The 22,655-nt window shown below is 47.2% G+C and overlaps 1 protein-coding gene across 4 annotated transcripts in view; it reads right to left on the bottom strand.

Moving 5' to 3' along the window:
• The window catches only part of GRAMD1A (GRAM domain containing 1A), a 279,381-nt gene that overhangs the window by 80,416 nt on the left and 176,310 nt on the right, over positions 1-22,655 (bottom strand). For all 4 annotated transcript variants that reach the window (XM_029576479.1, XM_029576480.1, XM_029576481.1 and 1 more), the window contains 7 exons: positions 22,137-22,221; positions 21,915-22,018; positions 21,618-21,713; positions 20,380-20,460; positions 13,128-13,243; positions 7,605-7,755; positions 819-1,011 (listed from right to left, as the gene is read on the bottom strand). In XM_029576479.1, the coding sequence (XP_029432339.1) occupies positions 819-1,011; positions 7,605-7,755; positions 13,128-13,243; positions 20,380-20,460; positions 21,618-21,713; positions 21,915-22,018; positions 22,137-22,221 (826 nt within the window). The remainder of the gene's footprint in view (positions 1-818; positions 1,012-7,604; positions 7,756-13,127; positions 13,244-20,379; positions 20,461-21,617; positions 21,714-21,914; positions 22,019-22,136; positions 22,222-22,655) is intronic.

The raw sequence follows: 22,655 nt of genomic DNA, 5'->3' as shown, positions 1-22,655 counted from the left end.
AATCACCTTGCCGGTGGCTGAAGGGAATCAGTAAGTTTTGATTGGGAAATTTTCTTTTTTAAAGGTACTGGGGCGAAGTTAATAATTGGGGAATATTATTTAGTGTGTTTGTGCTTTTAATAGTCAGAAGTTAGACAGGATGAATATACAGCATGATTACCCAGTGATAGAGAGATGCTTTTCCAAATCTTTTATTAAAACATCATAGCAAACATAGCATGTTGTTCAGTTACAGCACATCTGTCTACAAAAAATACCGTCAAAAACAGAACATACACGCATTCAATATAAGATACATGGAAACGACGAGTGGTGTTTTACATCTGTCTACAAAAAATACCGTCAAAAACAGAACATACACGCATTCAATATAAGATACATGGAAACGACGAGTGGTGTTTTACATTTTTGCGAGTGTTGTTTTACTAGAGAGATGCTTTTAAGGAAGCCAGGAACCAGTCCCCCGTTGTTCTCACTTTCAGACCGAGGCCACAGCATAGTCTCCAACCACTCATCCCACAACCCAATTCTATTTCTGTCACTGGCACCAAAGAACTTGGCCTAACAGACCCCTTTCCACCCCAGGTAGATGTGCTACATACATAACATGCACGCAGCCGCCATTGGGATGAAAGGCACAAATTCTTACTGGTAACAGGAGGGGGAGGATGGGATGGGAGTGGAGTTTGGGAACACTCTTCCCTCACAGCTGGGGAACACTATCTGCTCCCCTCTCAGCTTCAGGATATGGGGGAAGAAAAATGAAGAACAGGGAGATCCCTTTCCCTAAAGGTAGAAAAGAGGACTTGACATCCTACCTTCGTCCTGGGTGGAGGAAGAGGTGGAGTCGTCGCTCATGTCTGTAGGGAGGTCCTCGCTGATGGGGAGGTCCAGGGGTGGGAGGCTGTCTATCAGTAGCCCAGGTCTGCAGGGTTCAGGCAGGGGGGTCACTGTCTGGCTGGAGGAGTCCTCTGCGGGTCTGTCCATTGGCTCTTCAGGGTCTTCAGCAAACTGAAGGGGTGGGAAAGGGAAGGGTAAGAAGTCCAGACATGCAGAGAGGAACACAAGGAAACAGGCAGGAAATGCTGAATTGCGCACACAGACACACAAATACAAAAAGGTACATAGATAAGTGCACAATAATTCATCAACAGCAGAGAACATAATTCATGAATAAAAACACACCAATATGTCCACACAGGGAAGCATGCAAAAAAAAAAAAAAAAGACTCAGATAGATGAGCATGAACTCACACACACACATATACATACATACATACATACACATACATATATATATATATACTCTCTTTCAAATGCAAAAGCATCAGGTAGGAATGGATCCCAGGTCTCTAGCTAGACAGCACAAAAATCCAAACAGGAGCCCACCAACCCATTCCCTACCTCATAAGGACATAAGATTTGCCATACTGGGTCAGATCAAAGATCCATCAAACCCAGTTTCCAACAGTGGCCAATCCAGGTCACAAGTACTTGGCAGGATCCCATGCTACTTATTCCAGGGATAAGCAAAGGATTTCCATAAATGCACCTTAATAATGATTTATGGACTTTTCTTCCAGGAACTTGTCCACAACGTTTAGGAACACAGCTACACTAACAGCTTTCACAACTTCCTCCGGCAATGAATTCCAGAATTTAAACATACATTGAGTAAAAAAATATATTTTCTCCTATTTGTCTTAAATATATTATCTAGGAACTTCATTGCATGTCCCCTAGTCTTTGTAGTTTCTGAAAGAATAAATAACTGATTTGTGTTTATCCGTTCCACTTCACTCATTGCTTTATAGACCTCTACCATATCTCCCCTCAGAGCCCTAATCTCTTTAGCTTTTCCTCATAGGAAAATCATTTCATTGCCTTTATCATTTCTCTGTATCTTTTCTAATTCTGCTATATCTTTTTCGAGATGTGGTGACCGGAACTGCACGTAATAATCAAGGTGCAATCGTATCGTGGAACAATACACAAGCATTATGATATTCTCAGTTGTATTCTCCAATTGCTTTCCTAATAAGTCCTAGCTTTCTATTTGTTCGTTTTGCCACTGCCGCACACTGAGCAAAGGAATTCAACATATAATTTACCATGACGCCTAGATCCTGTTCCTAGGTGGTGACTTCCAATGAGAAGCCTTGCATTGTGAAGCTATAAAGCTTACCTGTAACAGATATCATCTGATGAAGCCCGGCACGGAAAACTTAATGTCAAAGTTTTTAGACTTTTGACTGAGTCTGTCTGAGCATGCTCCAGCACGCAATATACCTCACATTCATGTGGGGTGCCCTCCTCAGTCTTGTAATATAGAATTAAAAAGAAAATAATAAAGAACAATCCCAGGAAGTGGAAACCCAACTTTACGGGGAGGCGGGTGGATTTTCTGAAGGTCTGATATCCTGCTGTCCTCAGAGAACACCTGTTACAGGTATGTAACTCTGCTTTCTCCAAGGACAAGCAGGATGGCAGTCCTCACACATGAATGAATTCCTAGCTACAAGCAACCCCCTCCCAACATAAAAGGGGACCAATAAAACAGGTGCCAATGGGCAGAACAACAACAAAACACTTTGTTGGAAACAGGAGCCTGAACAGAAAGAATAGGTCCTAGGCGGGAACAAAGTGGGTTCTAAACCTCAAACAAGTTTCAAGGGACAGGCTGGCCAAACCCGCTATGTGTCGACCAACTCTATCCGAATAGTAATGAGAAGCGGATGTGTGGGTAGAACTGCATGCCATAGCTCTACAGATCTCCTCCAAGGAGACTGCTCACAAGTGCGCCACCGATGCTGCTATGTCTCAAACAGTGAGAGCCTAGACTTGGCCCTCAAGATGCAAACTGACCTGGGCATAACAAAAGGAGATGCAATTGAAAAGATCTGCTTAGTAATAGTGATCCCCAACCTGTTCTGATCAAAAGATACAAAAAGCCAGGTGGACTGTCTATAGATTGAAGTCCAAGGCTCGTTCACATTGGTGTGAATGGGACCTGGGAAAGAATGTTGGCAAGACGATGGATAGCGCAATTGCTTACCTGTAACAGGTGTTCTCCTAGGACAGCAGGATGTTAGTCCTCACATGTGGGTGACATCATCCGATGAGGCCTGGCACGGAAAACTTTTGTCAAAGTTTCTAGAAACTTTGGCCAGCAGACTGAGCATGCCCAGCCTGCTATTATCCGCACGTCCACACGAGGTCCCCCTCGCAAAGCAGATGAGCAAAAAAAAAAAATATATCAAACCGAAGGTGAACCCAACATCGTGGGGAGGTGGGCGGGATTCCTGAGGACTAACATCCTGCTGTCCTAGGAGAACACCTGTTACAGGTAAGCAACTGCGCTTTCTCCTAGGACAAGTAGGATGGTAGTCCTCATATGTGGGTGAGTACAGAGCTCCAGACTGCACCCTTCAACCAGAGAGTCCAACAACAGCCGAACATGGTGCCAACGGGCACAACACAACTGAGGCCCTGAAGGAAAACAGGAGGCGGTCTGAGTGACGAGAGTTGGGTTCAAGTCTGAAACAGGTTGCACAGGATGGACTGACCAAAGGCACTGTCCTGCCACCTATCCCTGTCAAGGCCGTAGTGAGCTGTGAACGTGTGGAGAGAACTCCAGGTCACAGCCCAGCAAATTTCATTAGATGGGAACTGTATGCATATGGGCCACCAATGCTGCCATGGCCCACACTGAGTGAGCCTGCATGAACTTCTCCAAGATCGCTGATGCCAGGACTGACTGGGACCCAGAAGGCATGACCAAATCCTCTTTGAATTCAAGAGGAGGAGGATCAGTGATGGACATCAGGACTGGTGGCCATGGCGAATTCCTGAGATCCATGGAGAGCTAGTGCTCCTCATCACAGGGTCACTTTGGAAGTAGACCAATGCACATGCTTCTTCAGCTTCCCTCGATGCTCAGATTGGTCCTTCCCTGGTGCTGAGGCTGAAGACGATGAACCCGATGTCTTCAACCTGGATGGGAGACGGCCTGTCTCCATTGTCCTTAGAAGCCTTTGGCATCAATGGAATTGATGGCAAGGCCAATGCTGATGGCTCGGTGGCCATCAGTGCGGCTCCAAGGACCCTCAATGTTGCTGCTTCCGATGCTGATGGATCAGTCTTGCCTGGCCTGCAGACCCATTCCATCTTGTTGAGCTGAGCCCGGCATCCCTTTGGGTCATCTGGGCACCCCTGCTACGACATCATGCCATGCGCCCAGGCAGAAGACGCATCTATCCCCATGGTCCATGATGGACATAATCCTCACGCACCAAGAATATCTCTTAATACCAGAAGGTAACATATTGTTACGAAAGGGATGAGATATCAAAATTGATGGCAGCAGACATTGATGGTCGATGGGAACAGAGCTCAGCACCACCCCAGGGGATCAATTGCATAAGGAGGCTTACTGGTAAATGTCGAAAACCCTGAACTCAGATGAAAAGGGGAGAACCAGGGGGATCCCACATCGACCGTGTGATCCTGTTTACCACAAAAAAAAAAAAAAGCAATAAACCACACAAAAATGCTTCAAAAAAAAAAAAAAAGCCAAAAAAGAGAGGCTAAACCTTTGCAGTGAAAGAACAGGCTCTGCGGAAAAGAAGAGACTGAGGGGACCCCACATGGACTTTTGGTATATTGCGTGCTGGAGCATGCTCACAGAGACTCAGTCAACGTTCTATAAACTTTGACATAAGTTTTCCGGGCCAGACTCCTTTGGATGATGTTACCCATGTGTGAGAACTGCCGTCCTGCTTATCCCCAGAAAATTTGGGTTGCTCTTCTCTACTTGCATCACTTTGCACTTGTTCACATTAAATGTTATCTGCCATTTGGATGCCCAGTTTTGCAATTTCTCACAATCCTCTTGTGATTTAACAACTTTGGTAATACAAAATTATTCAACAAATTGTCATGGTTTCATCTGTTTCACAGGCTCTCCGTGCCCTGGTTCAGCCTGTTGTGGAGCCTCCCCTGAACTAGGGGTCCTCAGTGAACCTCCCTCTCCAAACTTCCCAAGCTCCTCCTTGCTGTTCACACCACACACAAGCTCCAGCCCCATTTAATCCTGCCTTACCAGAACCTAGATGCCTCTTCATGGAGTCAGCTCTCTGACCTGGACACTCTTGTGGCCTTCCAGGCCTTCTGTTACCTTGCTTCTTGTCTAGCTGCCTATTTAGGCCTCTCCTTGCCCTGAGGCTTCCGTTCTTCTTTCTCCTTCTTCCTTGCTCTATGGCCTACTTAGGTCTTACTTTGCCTAGTGGATTCCGGGCCTTATGCTTAGTGGCCTATGGGCCTCAGTATTCTTTGTTCTGTTTTGTCTTGTCAAGTCCGTTTCCAGTCCTATCCTGGTCTATCTTGTCTAGCCCTGCCTTGTCTGGTCTTGTCCTGCTCTGCCCAGCCCAGTTCTTAGAATCCATTCCTTACCTTGCTATTGCCTTGCCTCAGTCGTATCCAGTCCCAGTCTCTGCGCAATATTTTGCCCAAGCCTGTGTCCGCATCCAGTCCAGGTCCCTGCTCTGTATCCTATCTAAGCCTTGTCTGTATCCAGGCCTAGTCTCCATTTAGTATCCTGTCCAGCCTTTTCCAGTATCCAGTCCTCAGTTCCCTGCCTGTTTCAATACTCAGATCTCTGCTTTCAGTCTGTCCCTGATCTTAGTTCCAGCTTGTGTCTACCTTGCCTTGTCTAGCCTTTCCTAACTTGTCTAGCTATCCCCTAACGGTCCCCAAAACCCCAGGGCTCAACCTTTGGGAGAGGGGGCTGTCTAGGCAGAAGACCAGCCCAGTTTCCAGTCATGACCAGACATGATGTTCTGCTGCCGAAGCCAAGCCCTAATGGCCCCCAGAACCCAAGGGCTAAATCTGTGAGGGAGGGGGCTGGCTAGGCAGAAGACCAATGATACATCAGTAATGGGAATCACATCTATTAAATCACACAACCCTGTATTAATTTATACATAAATCAATATACAAATCATATCTCAATTTTAATAGTCGGTGGATTTGCTTTGGTGTATATCGTTGTTGGAGAAACTGTTGGTTGGTGAAAATATCGTGAGTATTGAGGCGAGACAGTGGTGAGGCAGATTTGTTCCGGTGTATGCCGCCCGTGGAGACATAGATGTGGTGCCTCAAATTTGTATGAGTTGTTAAGTAGCGTCACAGTAGCAAGAGCGGTGACTGACTTTATATGATACGTTTGGGACGTGGCTGGTGCTGCTTATGAGTGGATATCAGGAAGTAAATTGGGGGGAGATGATGGACATGTATTGAGTGTCTTCAAATTAAGAGCTCGCTTGTATGTTTGGGGTTAGCACCGGAGGAATTTCGGAGTGGGTTACAGATTTCCCCTGAGGAAGCCCTATCTGGGTGAAACAAGGTATCTTGTTGGGGAGAATATCGTTGAACGAAGAAGAGGGGTGAATGGTGCCCAATGAAGAAGAGGGAATAACCTTAGTAAGAAGAGTGGTGTTTACAACACTAGAGGTTTAGTGGATATTTCGAGCATTGAGATGTACATTTAGACTTTATGGGGAAAGTGGGTTTATGTTTATTGGGGGATGGAGGAGGGAGAAGAAATTCCCCATATTCACATCCAGACAGATGGCCCAGGGGATTGCACGACCCATTTCTTGCATGTTAGACTAATTGTGTGTGATCTCTCTGAAGGTAATTCCTTTTCTGGGTGCAAGCTAACTTTCAGGGCCCAGTATTCAGCACCACTTGGCCAGATAATCAAAGACTTATCTGGCTACGTGATGGAGTTTAAATATTTGACTCGCACTTAGCCAGAAAACTATTTATCTGGCTCAACAGCTAAGAGATGGGAGCACGGGGGTGTTCTAGACAAGAGCTACTTATCCAGTTAACATAAGCCACATAACTAGTAATATTCACACTTAGCCGGGTAAGTTAGACCTGCTATTGAGCAGCTCTAAAGTTAGCTGGATAAACATCCACACCACTGACTATTCCAGCTAAATTAGCTTGTTATGTTTATCTGGATAACTTATTCTTTCAATAATCAATTTGTATTCTATAATTATCAGCAGATAATTAAAAAAAAAGGAAAGACAAAATATATAGAATCAACAATAAATCATGAATTAAACACAAGCTAAGACACAGAAAACAATAGTACAATACTTAGAAAGGAGGCACACAATTAACTGCCTGCAGTGCAAAATGACACAGGTATCTATAGCAAAGCGGCAGGTGAAATATCAACAGCAAATGCTAAATCAAAGCAGCTCATTCTCAGCCCTGATTACCGCAGGTAGACTATTTCATAGTTATATGAAACTACCGCCCAATGCCTGTTGTCAATTAAATGTCAATATCCTGTACAGGCTACCCACTTATTTTTACCCAGCTCACGAATGAATTTTTTTCAGAATAAATCACTTTTTTAAGAAAGTGTTTGCAATTGTTTAGTGCAGGACTTATGACTAAACTTAAAGCTTGAGCAAACATCCCCTGGCCTGCTCTGAACACTGTCCCTCCAGCGCTTTACAGTCTGCGTGTGCAGCCGACTCTGGGGTGTGCAGAGCTGGCACATATGTCTGGTACCTCCTTCTTACCGAGGGAAGGCTTTCGCTGCTGGCGAGGGAACCGAAGCTCTGATTGGCTGAGGCCTGGTCCAGTAAGGGGCAAGGATCCAATTTTCCGTCGGTGCCACAGTGGGAGGAAGTGTCCGTTAGTTCGATAACATCAGGAATATCCTCGCTGTTTCTGTAGCCAGGGACAGATAAACACGCAGAAGGTAAGAACATGAACCGCGTGGAGGGCACTCGTTCTGCTCCTCCATTCTCACCATGACAAAAGGCAGAATTTGAAAACCCTCGCTGGCTAATCAAACACAGGCTATCTGGCTAACTTAGAGGTGTTTCAGGGGTGATTCAGGGCAGAGACGAGTTGTCTAGCTGATTCCAATATTCAGATAACCTATCCGGCTAACTCTGCTCGTGCTGTACAACAGTCCTGAATTTAGCCAGATAACGTTTATCTTTAAGATAGTTGGATATATATTTAATTAGTTATTCCAATTATTTATGACACACTTATAACTAGTCATCATTTTAAGCAAGTTACAATCAGATGAACATGAAAATAAAACAAACATACAAAACAATCATTGTCAGCTCAAAACCAAATTAAAATTATATAATCATCCAAACACTTTTAAAAATAAAGACATTTTTAGCTCTGCCTGTAACACACTCAAGTCATTAAATGTCCGCATTTCAATGGAAACAGCAGAGCGTGGGGCCCTGGACTGAAAAAGCCTGCTTAAGGGTAGCCTAGAGACAAAGCTTTTTCTATGACGGCACTACCAGCAGACGTTTGTCTTCAGAGCAAAAAAAGAACTTGGCCTATAAAAATTCAATAAATCTCTCAAATACTGCAGAAGAATATATTGTAATACCTTCAAAATCAAAACCCACGTTTTAAAACTAGATGTAAGACTAACAGGCAGCAGAGAGTGGTTTACGAGTCTTCCACCTCCCTTCCCAACGTCCGGGCAAGGTCAGAAAACAGGAGCAGGAGGTAAAAGGCACAGTCCCACTGGAGAAATCTGGAGCACAATGGCAAACATTTCAGCTTTCAGCCTTGCTTGTGTCTGTATAATTTCTTGTTTTTATTGGGTAAGGAAAAGGGATCTTAGGTATCAGGACGGGGATGAGATCTTGGCTGCACATTTTGTTTTCTGAATCACGCGGGAATACCTAATAGGGCCATCAGCGTGCATTTGCATGTTGCGGGCGCTATTAGGTTCGGGGGGGGTTGGACGCGTGTTTTCGGCTCCTTACAGAATAAGGGGTAATGCTAGCGCGTCGAAAACGCGCGTCCAATTGAGGATCGATATTTTAAATCTATCCAATTATCTAGAAAATTCTGATGCAGAGATTATTGAAAGAGCTGTTCTTTTTGTCACTTTTTTCCCAGAGTATGATTTAGGCATAATTATGAAAAATTACTTTAAAAATATAAATGCTCCATTCTTAGGAGGTCTAGTTCGCATATATCCAGACCTCTCGAAAACTACGCAACAGCGTAGAAGGAATTTTCTATCATTGCATTCTGAAACCCCAGCACTAGGGGCAAGCTTTGTTTTACGCTACCCTTGTAAGTGCATAATCAGACTGTCTGGGAACACACGTCTTTTTCAGCCCTGAGCAGCTCCGGGCCTTCTTGGAAGGATGGGTGCAATAACCTGCAATTACAGAAAGAAGGATCCAAAATGTAAAATGGGTGCATCTCGCAGCCTTTCTAATATTATTGATCTCTTAATGTTCTCCTTTGATTTTTCTTTTTCTCCCTATTTCCTACGAAAGAAAGAGATATACTGTTAGTACGCTTTCCTTTAAAGATCAATTGTTAAATGTAAAATGGAATTCTTATGAGTGTCTCTTGGATTTCTATGCAAAGTTTTCTTTGTAAATTTAATTAAAGTCTCAAATAATAAATTTAAAAATAAACAAAAAACAAAACCAACTACCTGAATAACCAACTAGTCTCCCCTAAACAAGCAGTGGGAAGAGGAAAACCTTAAAGGCGAAACCGCGCCCACACAAAACCCCTGTCATTCTTCAGAGTAATCACAGAAAAAGAAAGACAAATCGAGAGGACTCTCCAAAGTTTCCCCTTTCCTCCAGAGAGTGGGACTCTGGATTGATCTGTGGTACTACAGGAATGAAAATTAGAAGGTAAGAACCAATTTTCCTTTCCCTGTGCGTACCCAGATCAGTCTAGGCTGAGAGAGTCCCACTTGAAGCATTAAAGCCCCTGGCCTCTGGAGCCTGGACATCCAAACAATAATGCCTGGCGAAAATATGCAATGTCTTCCAAGTAGCCGCTCTACAGATCTCTTGTGGAGAAACTAGCTGGCACTCAGCCCAAGAAGCTGCCTGAGAACGAGTAGAATGTGCCGTAGCCCCTCTGAAACCAGGCAACTCTGACAGATATACACCGAACTAATAGCCTCTTTTAACCACCTCGCAATTGTGGCCCTTGATGCCTTATGACCCATTTTGGCACCACTCCATATTGGTGCCATGCGGAAACTGTTGATGGTCTCCAGGTACCACATCAATGTGTGCTTTATGTCTAACCATGGTAAATCTTTAATATGCGGTGCCAAAGGATCCAAATTTGAGAAGGACAGGAGTTCTACTGACTGATTTAAGTGAAAAGGTGACACCACCTTAGGTAAAAAGGAAGGAACCATTCTCAAGGAAACTCCCTCGTCTGGAATTCTCAAAAAAGGCTCCCTGCATGACAAAGTTTGAAGTTCAGAAATTCGTCAAGCTGAACAGATTGCCACTAGTAAAACCACTTCAAGGTGAGATCCTTCATAGTCACACACAAGCTCTTTAAGACCACATTAAGGCTCCAGGAATGACATGGCTGCCAAACCAGGACCCAAATGTTTCACTTCCCAAAGAAAACACACAACATCCAGATGAGCACATAGCAAAAATCCTCGAATCTTACCTCAGACATCCTAATGCTGCCACCTGAACCCTGAGAGAATTAAAGGATAAACCTTTGACCAAACCGTCCTGAAGAAAAGCCAAAATATGCCCCACAGAGACTCACCTAGGATCCACCCGCTGATCGGAACACCAGGCCTCAAAACTCTCCATATGCTCACATAGCCGAGGGAAGTGGATGTCTTCCTAGACTGCAAGAGGATAGCAATGACTGCATCCAAATAACCTTTATCTTTCAAATGCTGCCTCTCAAAAGCCAAGCCACTAGACAAAATCAATCTGCCTGATCTAAACAAATGGGACCTTGATGTGGAAGATTCAATGGTCAGCCCACTGCTAGGGTGACTAAGTCCACAAACCACGGACGTTTCGGCCATTCTGGTACAACGGATGAATCTCTATGAGCTGTAAGATCTTGCCTACTAATGGCCAAGGAGGAAACACATATGGTAGGATGTCCATCAGCCAAGTAAGAACCTATGCTCCTCTTTCTCTTCATCGACTGAAAAAATGCGGGGTTGGTATTTCGGGAGGTCACCATCAAATCTACACACAGTGAGCCCTACCTGTGACTGACGAGACGCATCGTCTCTTCTGACAGCTCCCACTCCCCGGGATCCAGTTGCTGCCGGCTTAGAAAATCCTCTTGTACGTTGTCCGAGCCCTCTATGTGAGAGGCTGCCAAATGCTCCAAATGTTGCTCTGCCCAATCGACCAAAAGTCAGGCCTCTTGAGCCACTGCTCAACTCTTGGTACCCCCCTGTCAATTGATGTAAGCCACTGTTGTCGCATTGCCTGACAAGACCCTTTCCGGCTTTTTCCTCACCAAGGGTAGAAAAGCCTGCAGGGCCCATCGCACCGCTTTTGTCTCTAGACGACTGATGGACCAGGAGGCTTCCTCTGTCGATCACCGGCCTTGCACAGACTGGTTCTGACATACCTCTCCCCACCCAGAGAGACAGGCATCAGTGGTAATGATCAACCAGATCGGAATGTCGAGGTCCAAGCCTCGACTCAACTTGTCCAGGAGAAGCCACCATAAAAGGCTTGAACGCGCAGACTCCAGAAGAGGGAGAGGTAGCTGAAAACGCTCCGACAACAGGTCCCAGCAAGAAAGTAAAGCCGACTGAAGAGGCCTCAAATGAGCAAACACCCATGGAACCAATTCCAAGGTGGAAGCCATAAACCCGAGAACTTGAAAGTAATCCCAGACCTTGGATACTTGTTTGTCCAACAATCCACAAACCTGAGTCTGTAATTTGGAAATCTGCTCTTCGATGAGGAACACCTTCCCCACCTTCATATCGAAACGTGCCCCCAGGAATTCCAAACTCTGGGAAAGAACAAGATGACTCTTGGACAGATTGACTATCCACCCAATGATCTCAGGCACCAGAGGACCAAATCCACTGCCCTCCGACAAAGAGATTCTGACTTCACCCGGATCAGCCCAGATAGGAGTGGACCAGGACCCCCTCTCTCCGGAGAGCTGCAGCCACCATGACCATTACACCATGGTAAAGGTCCTGGGTGCTGCCACTAGACTGAAGGGCAGAGCGCAAAACTGAAAGCTCTCCCCCAAAATCATGAATCTCAGATATCTCTGATGATCGGGCTGGATTCCTATGTACAAGTATGCTTCGGTTAAATCCAGGGATGCCAGGTACTCCCCCTTGTGCACTGCTGCAATCACCGAATGTAGGGTCTCCATTCGGAACAGAGGAACCCTCAGAGCCACGTTCATCTTCTTTAAATCGATGATCGGACGGAACATTCTCTCCTTCTTGGGAACTATGAAAGAGATGGAATAGCGTCCTGTCCTTTGCTCCTCCAGGGGCACAGGGACAGTGGCTCCCAACTTTTTTTTAACTTTAACAAATATAGAAGAAAGCAATTCCCTTCAGATGACTGCAGGCTCCGTCCATCCCTCAGGGTGAATGATCTGGGCCCCCAAGCTTTCAACCCTGTCCAGCGAAAAAAGGGAGCGAGCTATATAAGGGTCCCCAACCCCCTGCTCGTCCACCTCAAACACCAGGGGAGATGGCCCCACCAGGACCTAGCAACCCCCTGGGAGGCCAGCACTGCTGAAAACTACAGTTCTATACTAGATATATATTTTTTTTTGGTAACTCAGACTGCAGGCTTTGCACCTCCACCATCTGCTGAGGGACTGCAGGTGGCACCTTGTATTAAGTGTCAGTGTCAGTAAAACTTTCTCTGTCTCCATCTGCTGGAAGGGAGGCAAAACCCAGGAGTCTGGACTGATCTGGGTACATACAGGGAACAAAGTAGGAAGCCATTGACTGAAGACCCAGTATTAGCCCATCTGTGCATATTTTAATACAGTGATTAGGCAGCAGCCTCCCCGCTGTCTCATGCTGCCCCACCCCTGCCAGCTTTTCTATTGCATCCTTAGGCCCTGCATATAACAGGATCCCAGCCTCTTCCTTCTCCCATTGCCGTACTGGGAGTTCACACCTCTGCAGGCTATGCATGCATGGTGCTGGGTATGTGGAGGATGAGGAAGGGATTTCTATGCTAGTTTCTCCCCGTAGAAGGTTCCATATCTCCCTGGGCACTGCAAAGCCTGTGCCCTGCCCCATTACTCACCCTAAGCCGTTGAACTGGATGCCGGGAGACACGTAATCCTCATCCTCACTAGTGAGCCCCAGCTCCGAACCGTAACACTGGTGCACAATATGCCAGAGCTCCTGGGGAGACAATGTCTGCAGAGAGAGCAAGGGGAGCTTGGCATTAGTGGGGTTTGTAGCACAAGGGGAAAGCAGAGTTGCTTACCTGTAACAGGTGTTCTCCGAGGACAGCAGGATGTTAGTCCTCACACATGGGTGACATCATCAGATGGAGCCCTGACCAGGAAAACTTATGTCAAAGTTTCTAGAATTTAGACTTGGCACACTGAACATGACCAGCATGTCCTATACCACGCGTCCACGTGGGGTCGCTTCTCCAGACTTATAACACAGAATTATATATAAATGAAAAATTAGGAAAAACCCAACTCTGCGGGATGGCAGGTGAGTTTCATGAACATTAACATCCTGCTGTCTTCTGAGAACACCTGTTACAGGTAAGCAACTCTGCTTTCTCTGAGGACAAACAGGATGGTAGTTCTCTCACATGGGTGAATCCCTAGCTATAGGCTGCTCAACACAAAAAGCCTAACCAGACAATAGTGAGATGTAAATGTGTGGAGAGAACTCCACATCGCAGCCTTGCAGATCTCCTCCACGGGAACTGCTCGCAAGTAGGCCACCAATGCTGCCATGGCGCTGGTAGAATGAGTCTTCACATGACCCCCGAGATGAAGTCCTGCCTGGGCATAACAGAAGGAGATGCAATCTGCTAGCCAACTGGATAGTGTCTGTTTGGCAACGGCAACGCCCAACCTATTCCTATCAAAAGAAATAAAAAGCGGGGTGGACTGTCTATGGGCTTCTGTCTGCTCTAGACAGAAGGCTAAGGCTTGCTTGACGTCCAAACTGTTCAGTGCTTGTTCGCCTTGGTGCGAATAGGGCCTGGAAAAGAATGTTGGCAGGACAATGGATTGGTTAAGATGGAAATCCGTCACCATCTTAGGCAGGAACGTAGGGTGCGTATGCAAGACCTCCCTGTCATGATAAAACAGTGTAAGGTGAATAAGTCACTAAGGCCTGCAGCTCGCTGACCCTGCATGCTGAGGTGACCGCCACCAAAAATATCACCTTCCAAGTCAGGTTCTTCAGGTCAAAAAAGCACAGCAGCTCAAAAGGAGCTTTCATCAGTGAACTAACACCATGTTGAGGTCCCAAGACACAGCGGGCAGCCTTAGGGGAGGCTTCAATCGAAGCAGGCCCCGCATGAATCATACAACTTTAAGTTGTACAGAGATGGTTGTACCACCTACACCTTGGTGATATGCACCAACTGCACTGAGATGAACTCTAGCAGAGTTGGTTTTTAAGCCAGCTTCTGATAGGTGTGGAAGGTAATCAAGCAGTTTTTGTGGGGGGCAGGACAACCTATCTAGGGCCTTCTCACATCACACTGAAAACCTCCTCCACTTTCCACTTTAGTCCATCGGACTTTCTAGTGAAAGGCTTTCTAGAAGCCACCAGGACCAGAGACACATCCTCTTGAGAGATCAAGTGGTTGCAGACTTAATCTCTCAACATCTAGGCTGTGAGCAACAGAGCCTGGAGATTGGGATGCTGCAATTGCCTATATCTTGCGTGATGAGATCTGGGGAAGTCCGGATGGACAAATCCCACAGAAGTCGAAACCAGTCCTGTCTCAGCCAATAAGAGGCTATGAGGACCATAATCCCCTTATCTTCGCAAAGCAAGAGGATCTTCGCCTCTAAGGGAATTGGAGCATACAGAAAACCCTTGCCCCAATGATGGGCAAGGGCATCAGAGGCTGGTTTGCCGTCTGACCTGTACAGGGAGCAGAACCGAGGTATCTTCCTGTTGCAAGGGGACGCAAATAGATCAATGTCTGGGCTCCCTCAGAGGTGGAATATCTGATTTGCTACCCCCTGGTCTAGGTACAACTCGTGGGGCCCTAAAGACTCAACTCACATGTACTCAGGCCCATGACCAGCTCTAGACCGCTTCCTAACATAGGAAGTATGATCCATGCCTCTCTGCTTGGTGAATTACCACATAGCTACCTGGTTGTAGATATGGATCAAGACAACTTTGTTGGACAGCTGATTTCTGAAAGCCTATAGAGTGTACTTGATCACCTGAAGCTCCAGGAAGTTGAATTGACAACAGTTTTCCCAAGCAGACCACTGATCCTGAGTGTTGAGTCCATCTACATAAGCTCCTCAGCTCAGAATGGATGCATCCATAGTTAGGAAAATTTGGGTAGGAGGGCTTCAAAAGTAGATCCCCCGTTCCAGATTTGAAAGTTCCTACCCCCAGGACAATGAGTCCTAGAGAGACAGGGTGACTCGGATGGGGTCCTGGAGGTTCTGCATGGCCTGGCAGCACTGCAACCTCAGGATCCATTGGGCTCTGCATATATGTAATCGTACCAAGGGAATGACATGGACAGTTGCGGCCATATGGCCCAACAGCCTCAACATGTACCAGCCTGACACCTGCTGGCTCTGCTGAATCTCTGCCGTGATGGTTGTCAGAGTGACAGCCCTTTGATGAGGTAGGAAGGCCTTGGACTGAGCTGTGTCTAGCAGGGCTCCTATGAAGTCCAGTTGAGGTGACGGGGCAAGATAGGACTTTGGGTAGCTGATGATGAATCCTAGCGATTCAAACACCCACATGGTCAAGCGCAAGGACCTGATGGCCCCTGCCTGAGATGTGCTCTTGACCAGCCAATTGTCCATATAGGGGAAAACATGCACCCCCAGCCTGCGGAGGTGCGCCACCACCATGGCAAGGCATTTTGTGAAGACTCATGGGGCTGATGCTAGCCTGAACGGCTACACCTGGTACTGGACATGCTGTTTTCCCACCACTGGAGATACTTCCTGTGATGGGAAAGATCTTAATTTGAGTGTATGCATCCTTTAGATCAAGGGAGCAAAGCTCCTTTTTGCAAAAGGGGGATCAAGGTGCCCAGGGAAACCATCTTGAACCTTTATTTTTTTTTTTTTTTTAGAAATTTGTTCAAGGCCCTTAAGTCTAGGATGGGATGAGGTCCTACTTTTCTCTTTAGAATCAGGAAATATTTGGAGTAGAATCCCCATCCTCTTTGCCCTGGTGGGACAGTCTCGACCACTCTGACCATTTAGAGGGAGGAGAACTCAGCTTGCAGTACCTCCTGATGTGCTACCGGCCCCCAAAACAGGCTTGGAGGGCAACTTGGCAAGACACCCAACAGTACCCAACAGAACCCAGTAGTCCGAGGTTATACTGGGCCACTGGTCTGCAAAGAACAGCAGTCTGCCCTCAACTGGAGGGCAGCCTGCTGTCATGGGTATGCTTGCTACGACCCAATCAAAACCCCATCTCTGGAGTTGACTGAGGCGCTGTTTGGGCTTGGGGGCTCTCTGCTGCCTGGGATGGCTGCGGGAGCCCTGATGGTATTGATGGGAGCGATGGGGCGAAGGATAGTAATTCCTTTAGTGAAAGACTTCCTCTGTTCCTTTCTTGCTGGCCTCCTAGAAGAGGAGGATGGGTCCGGAGTGCTGGTGGAGAGCTGTTGGAAGGTTTCATGGTGGTCCCAGAGCTGGGCCACTGTGTCTCTCATCCTACCTCCGAAGAGATTCTCCCCAGAACACAGCATGTCAGCGAGTCATTCCTGTACCTCCAGTCAGAGACCCGAGGACCGCAGCCATGCCATTCTGTGGGCACTGTTTCCTGTTGCAGAGACCCTCAATACCGCCTCGAAAACATCATAGGTCATGCGGACCTCATTTCCCCACACTCCAGGCCCTTATGCACCAGCCACTTCCTGCACCTGTTCCTAGATGACCCGCGCATACTGGCTCATGTAGAGCTGATAGGAAGCAATGCGGGCAATAAGCATAGCCTCTGAAATACTTCCCTCCCAAGAGCATCCATTGCTCTTTGGTCCTTCCCTGGGGTGTTGAGAAATGGAGTCTTGAGAGGTAAGGAATCTGACATATCGAATCCAGCAGCCTTCTGGATGAGGTAGACCCAGTCAGCCTTCTTGTTAATAGGAGACACTGTGAAGGGGTGTTCCCATATCCTCAGCAGCAGCTCCTTAAGGATTTCATGTACCAGGACTGCCACAATCTCTATAGGAGGCTCCACAAACTGGAGGATCTCAAGCATTTTGTGCATGGCATCCTCCTCCATCAACAACCTTGTGAAGGTTAAGACCTCAAGCAGAGATTTCCTTCGCTCTTCTGGAAGAGAAAGGTCTGAGGTGAGGCCCCCAGTGTCTTTGGAGGAGGAATTCAAGATGTCATTCCCCCAGGGGTCACAGGGACCCTCATCCTCACTGCAAGCCACAGGAGATGGGGCCCTAGGTGCTCGGCCTTCGTCCAAAAGTGCAGACACCGGCAAAGCAGGATGGGGGGGGCTACATGCCCTGGCATCTCTGCTGGCCTAGGTGGAGCTTCTTCCTCAGAGGAATCAGCAACGACCACCGTATTTGGTAAGGAGAGGCATCAGTGCCCCGGGAACCGACACCAGCTGGGTCAGTAATGCATTGATGTGCGCATTGAGCTTCTCCAGGAGCAGTTCCAGGATGGATGGTACTGACTCCATCGGTGCCACAGGACCAATGACCTGCAGCACCCGTTCCACCGCCAATTGGAGTTGCCACTCCAGCTCCTCCTCAAATGTTGCTGATGGCAATACAGACTAGGAGGAAGGAGGGGTGGCCAGATCCTTTTCAGACCTGTGAGGCGGATCAGTGACTAGCATCAGAACCGGTGAAGACCATCGCAGACCCTTGGCACCAATGGAGAACTGGCGCTCCTCGCCGTGAGGTCGCTTCAGGGGCATCGCGGCATGAGCTGGTGCATCCCTGTGCCCGACACAGTGCATTGACGAGATGGTGCCAATGCTTCTTCGGCTTTCTTCGCTGCTCAGCCCGGTCCTTCCCGGGTACCGAGGCCAATGACGAGGAACAGACGACGGCACCGATGGAAAAAACAGCCCTGCTGATGTCGATGGCGCGGTGTCCATCAGTGTGGCTCCGAGGTCCATGGATGCCAATTTCGAAGGCTCAGTCTTTTTCAGCCTGAAGAGATGCTCCATCTTGTTGAGCTGAAAATGACATCCCTTGGGGTCATTTGTGTGCGTAAGCGGCAACCCCAGATGTCATGCGATGCCCCCAGGCAGAGGACACATATCTCATGGGGGTCCCACAATGGACATGATCCTTGGGCATTGGGGGCATCACCGAAAATCGAACGTAGCCATGTCAGGATGAAATAAAAGGGACGCAAAATCAAAATTGATGGCGGCTGGCATCAATGGCTGGCAGGCACCGAAACACCACTACCAGAAGTATTGAAAACCCTGAGTAGGAACACTATGGGGAAGCGATGCGAGGGACCCGTGGAGAACACCACAAAGAAAAACCCGCAAAAAGGCGAGAAAAAAAGAAAAAAGCTTTCTACAAGGCCAAAAAGCCAAAGTGAGCTCATTCACACCGTGATGCTTACAGCTCCATGAAAAAAGAGAGTCTGGAGAGGGACCCCTCGTGGACGCGTGGTATAAGGAATGCTGGACATGCTCAGTATACCAAGTCAAAGTTCTAGAAACTTTGACTTAAGTTTTCTGTGTCAAGGCTCCATCTGATAATGTCACCCATGTATGAGGACTACCATCCTGCTTGTCCTCAGAGAATGGACCAATACAGCCTCCCAGTACTGCATTAAAAGGGACCCGCTCCTATACCGTAAAATAGAACCTCACAGTTAAACTAGTAGATACTAGCCTGAAACTCTTGATGCAACGCCAACATTGGCGGGAGGTAAACGGTGAATTGGACTCAACCAGTAATTGCTTCAACAGCAGGAGGTTACGGGGAACTGGACTAAAACAGCAACCAGCAAGGGCCCTGACTTTGACGATCTGGGAAACTGATAAATATGGGGGTGACATACAGAGCGGCAGAAACTACCATAACTTTGCTGGGCAGACTCTGAGGACCACTGGTCCTTTTCTACCATCATTTTTATGTTTCTATGTAGTCCATGCATGTGAATGTTTTAATTGCAGTATACACATCCTGTCTGCACTATCTTCAGCTGGACACCAGGTGAGATCATTTACCTTAAAATTACACCAAACTATCAGGCCGATACAGTACGGTGCGCACTCTGGCGGAGCGCACTTTAACCCGCGTTTGGATGCGCATTTTCGACACACTAGCTCAGTAAGGGGTAATAGCGCGTCGAAAACACGCAGCCAACCCCCCCCCCCCTGAAACTAATATTTTATTTATTTGTTTATTTATTTATATTTAGTGTTTTTCTATACCGGCATTCATGATAAAAAAATCACATCATGCTGGTTTACAATTAACAAGGGGTGTGAAAGAACTTGAACCTGGAACAAGTGAAAAGAAACCATGAAGTTACAATAAAACAGGTTATTCAAACTGAGGGAAGAAGAAGAAGCTAGAGAATTTAATAGAAATTTAATTTAATAGCGCCCGCAAATGCAAATGCATGTTGATGGCCCTATTAGTCATTCCCGCGCGATTCAGTAAGTAAAATGTGCAGCCAAGCCACACATTTTACTTTCAGAAATTAGCGCCTACCCAAAGGTAGACGTTAATTTCTGCTGGCGCCGGGGAAGTGCACAGAAAAGCAGTAAAAACTGATTTTCTGTGCACCCTCCGACTTAATATCATGGCGATAATAAGTCTGAGGTCCCAAAAGTTAAAAATAATAAAAAATTTAAAATCAGCCCGCGGCTTGAAAACCGGAGGCTCAATTTTGCCGGCGTCCGGTTTCCGAACCCGTGGCTGTCAATGGGTTTGAGAACCGATGCCGGCAAAATTGAGCATCGGCTGTGAAACTCGCTGACAGCCGCCGCTCCTGTCCAAAAAGAGGCGCTAGGGATTCGCTAGTGTCCCTAGTGCCTCTTTTTACCGCGTGCCCTCATTTGAATACTGAATCGCGCACATAGGAGCATGGCCTGTGCGACTTTTACTGTATGGGCCTGTAAGCTCTGCTGTAACAGACTGCTAAATAAAACTCAGCAGAGATCTACCAAATAGCAATAACTACTAACATGAGCTATTTAAACATTGTTTTCCACCATTCCCTGCTGCAGGAATTGCCGTCACCATCCCCCACCACGGAACATTTGGCAGGAGTCATGTTAGCCAAGAGAGTCAGAAATCATTTTGCATGCACACTGGACTCAACTGGCAAGTCTGTGACCAAACGTCCCAAACCCCGTGCACGCACCTTATCCAGCAGCGCGTTCTGCCAGAGCCGGAAGATCAGAAGGAAGGAACGATCTCTGGCACCGAAGGATGTGAAAAAATGCTGCCATGAGTGAGGGGAACCACAATAAAAGGAAAGAAAGAGCTGATCAGGAACATGCACGGGAATCAATGTAAGAAGAGAACCCAAAAATGATACAATAATCAAATAAACCACACTAATAATGCAATGCAACAATCAAATACAACATCAGGAATATATATCCCTGCCATATAAACACATCAGGAAATACAATATACAGTAACACTGCAGCTCCAGCGCTTGGACTGGTGAGTGGCCTCTCAGTGACCCTCCTCCAGTTCCTTACCTGGTCACTATTAGTGCACATCTGGATAACACTGGAGAGTTTATGATTCTCCCCACCCCCTCCCCATCTGGTCACTATCAGTGCACATCTGGATAACACTGGAGGATTTATGATTCTCCCCACCCCCTCCTCATCTGGTCACTATCAGTGCACATCTGGATAACCCTGGAGAGTTTATGATTCTCCCCACCCCCTCCTCATCTGGTCACTATCAGTGCACATCTGGATAACACTGGAGGGTTTATGATTCTCCCCACCCCCTCCTCATCTGGTCACTATCAGTGCACATCTGGATAACCCTGGAGAGTTTATGATTCTCCCCACCCCCTCCTCATCTGGTCACTATCAGTGCACATCTGGATAACCCTGGAGAGTTTATGATTCTCCCCACCCCCTCCTCATCTGGTCACTATTAGTGCACATCTGGATAACCCTGGAGAGTTTATGATTCTCCCCACCCCCTCCTCATCTGGTCACTATCAGTGCACATCTGGATAACACTGGAGGGTTTATGATTCTCCCCCACCCCCTCCTCATCTGGTCACTATCAGTGCACATCTGGATAACACTGGAGGATTTATGATTCTCCCCACCCCCTCCTCATCTGGTCACTATCAGTGCACATCTGGATAACACTGGAGGATTTATGATTCTCCTCATCTGGTCACTATCAGTGCACATCTGGATAACACTGGAGATCCCTGACTCTCTCCATCCTCACCTGGTCCCTATCAGCGCATTCTTGGATAATGGAGATCCATGAATGTCCCCACTCCTCACTATCAGAGCACATCTGGCTAGCATTGGGAATCCATTACTGTTACCTCATCTGGTCATTAACAGTACAGACTTGATAGCACTGGAGATCTGTGAATCTCCTCCCACGTCTCACCTTGTCACTATCGGTGCACACTTGAATGGCATTGGGAATTAGCTTTGCAGTTTTCTCCTTCTTGATGCATCTGATATCCTTCAGCTGTATGGAGATCTGTGAAGAGCACAACAGTGAGGACAGAGGCTCTGCTTCGTGCTTCCCAGATGACCATCATCTTTGCAGAAGGCAAGAGATTATGCAAGATGGCAGACTGAGGAGAGCCTGATGGAGGCTTCCCGCTGATGCAGGTGCTGAGCCAGCGGAGACCCAGTGCATGCGTGATCTGGGGAGGATACAGGTACCAGCGAGACTTACTGTGGTCTCCCAGCGGAAGATGTTGCTGTAGAAACAGATCCAGTTTTCAGAGAGGTAGAGGCGACCCTGGAGGAGGATGTCCCGTTGCAGAGCACAGGAATAATCTGAAAGCAGAAAGAATGGGGGCAAAGGTGAGCTGGGAAGAGGAGTGGCACAGCTGTGTGTGAGGAGGGAGAGATGGAGGGGGAGGCATGGCCCAGACACACAGACAGCTCCACTCACCCACTATCAGCCTCTCAGTATCCGGCAGCTTCTTGAAGATTTTCCGGAAATCTTCGTTTCTCTGTTTATAGGTCGGGCTCAGCATCTGCCAACGAGAATCCAAATCCTCAGTGCCCTGCGGTCGCTCCCTGCTGCCCTTCATCTGAACAGGGGAGTAAAAGTCCCTAAACCCCACAGGTCCCGCTACAGAAAGCAAACTGAGGACAAAGAAGGGGGCTAGGCAGATGGAGGGGAGATCCCAGCGCAGGAAGGGAAGGGGCAGGGGAAAGCTGCCGTCCAGAATGGGATCTGAGCCGGGCTTGGGGTGCAGGCAGCTCTGGTTACAGGGCAGGAGGGAGGAGGGCGCTCATGGTGTCTCTTACATGGCCAAGAGTCAGGTTCTCCTTAACTCTTTAAGGGCAGAAAGAAACAGAGCCATGGATGGAGAGGCAAAGGCAAAATGCAAAGGTTTCCCAAAGCTGAAAACAAGAAACGAATGAGCAGGAAAAATTGTGACTATGGGGGAAAGAGGAGAAAGAG

The sequence above is a fragment of the Rhinatrema bivittatum genome, chromosome 14 (genome assembly GCF_901001135.1).
Source record: "Rhinatrema bivittatum chromosome 14, aRhiBiv1.1, whole genome shotgun sequence".
In the NCBI taxonomy this organism is placed as follows: domain Eukaryota; kingdom Metazoa; phylum Chordata; class Amphibia; order Gymnophiona; family Rhinatrematidae; genus Rhinatrema; species Rhinatrema bivittatum.
This window is presented reverse-complemented; position numbering and strand designations above follow the sequence as displayed.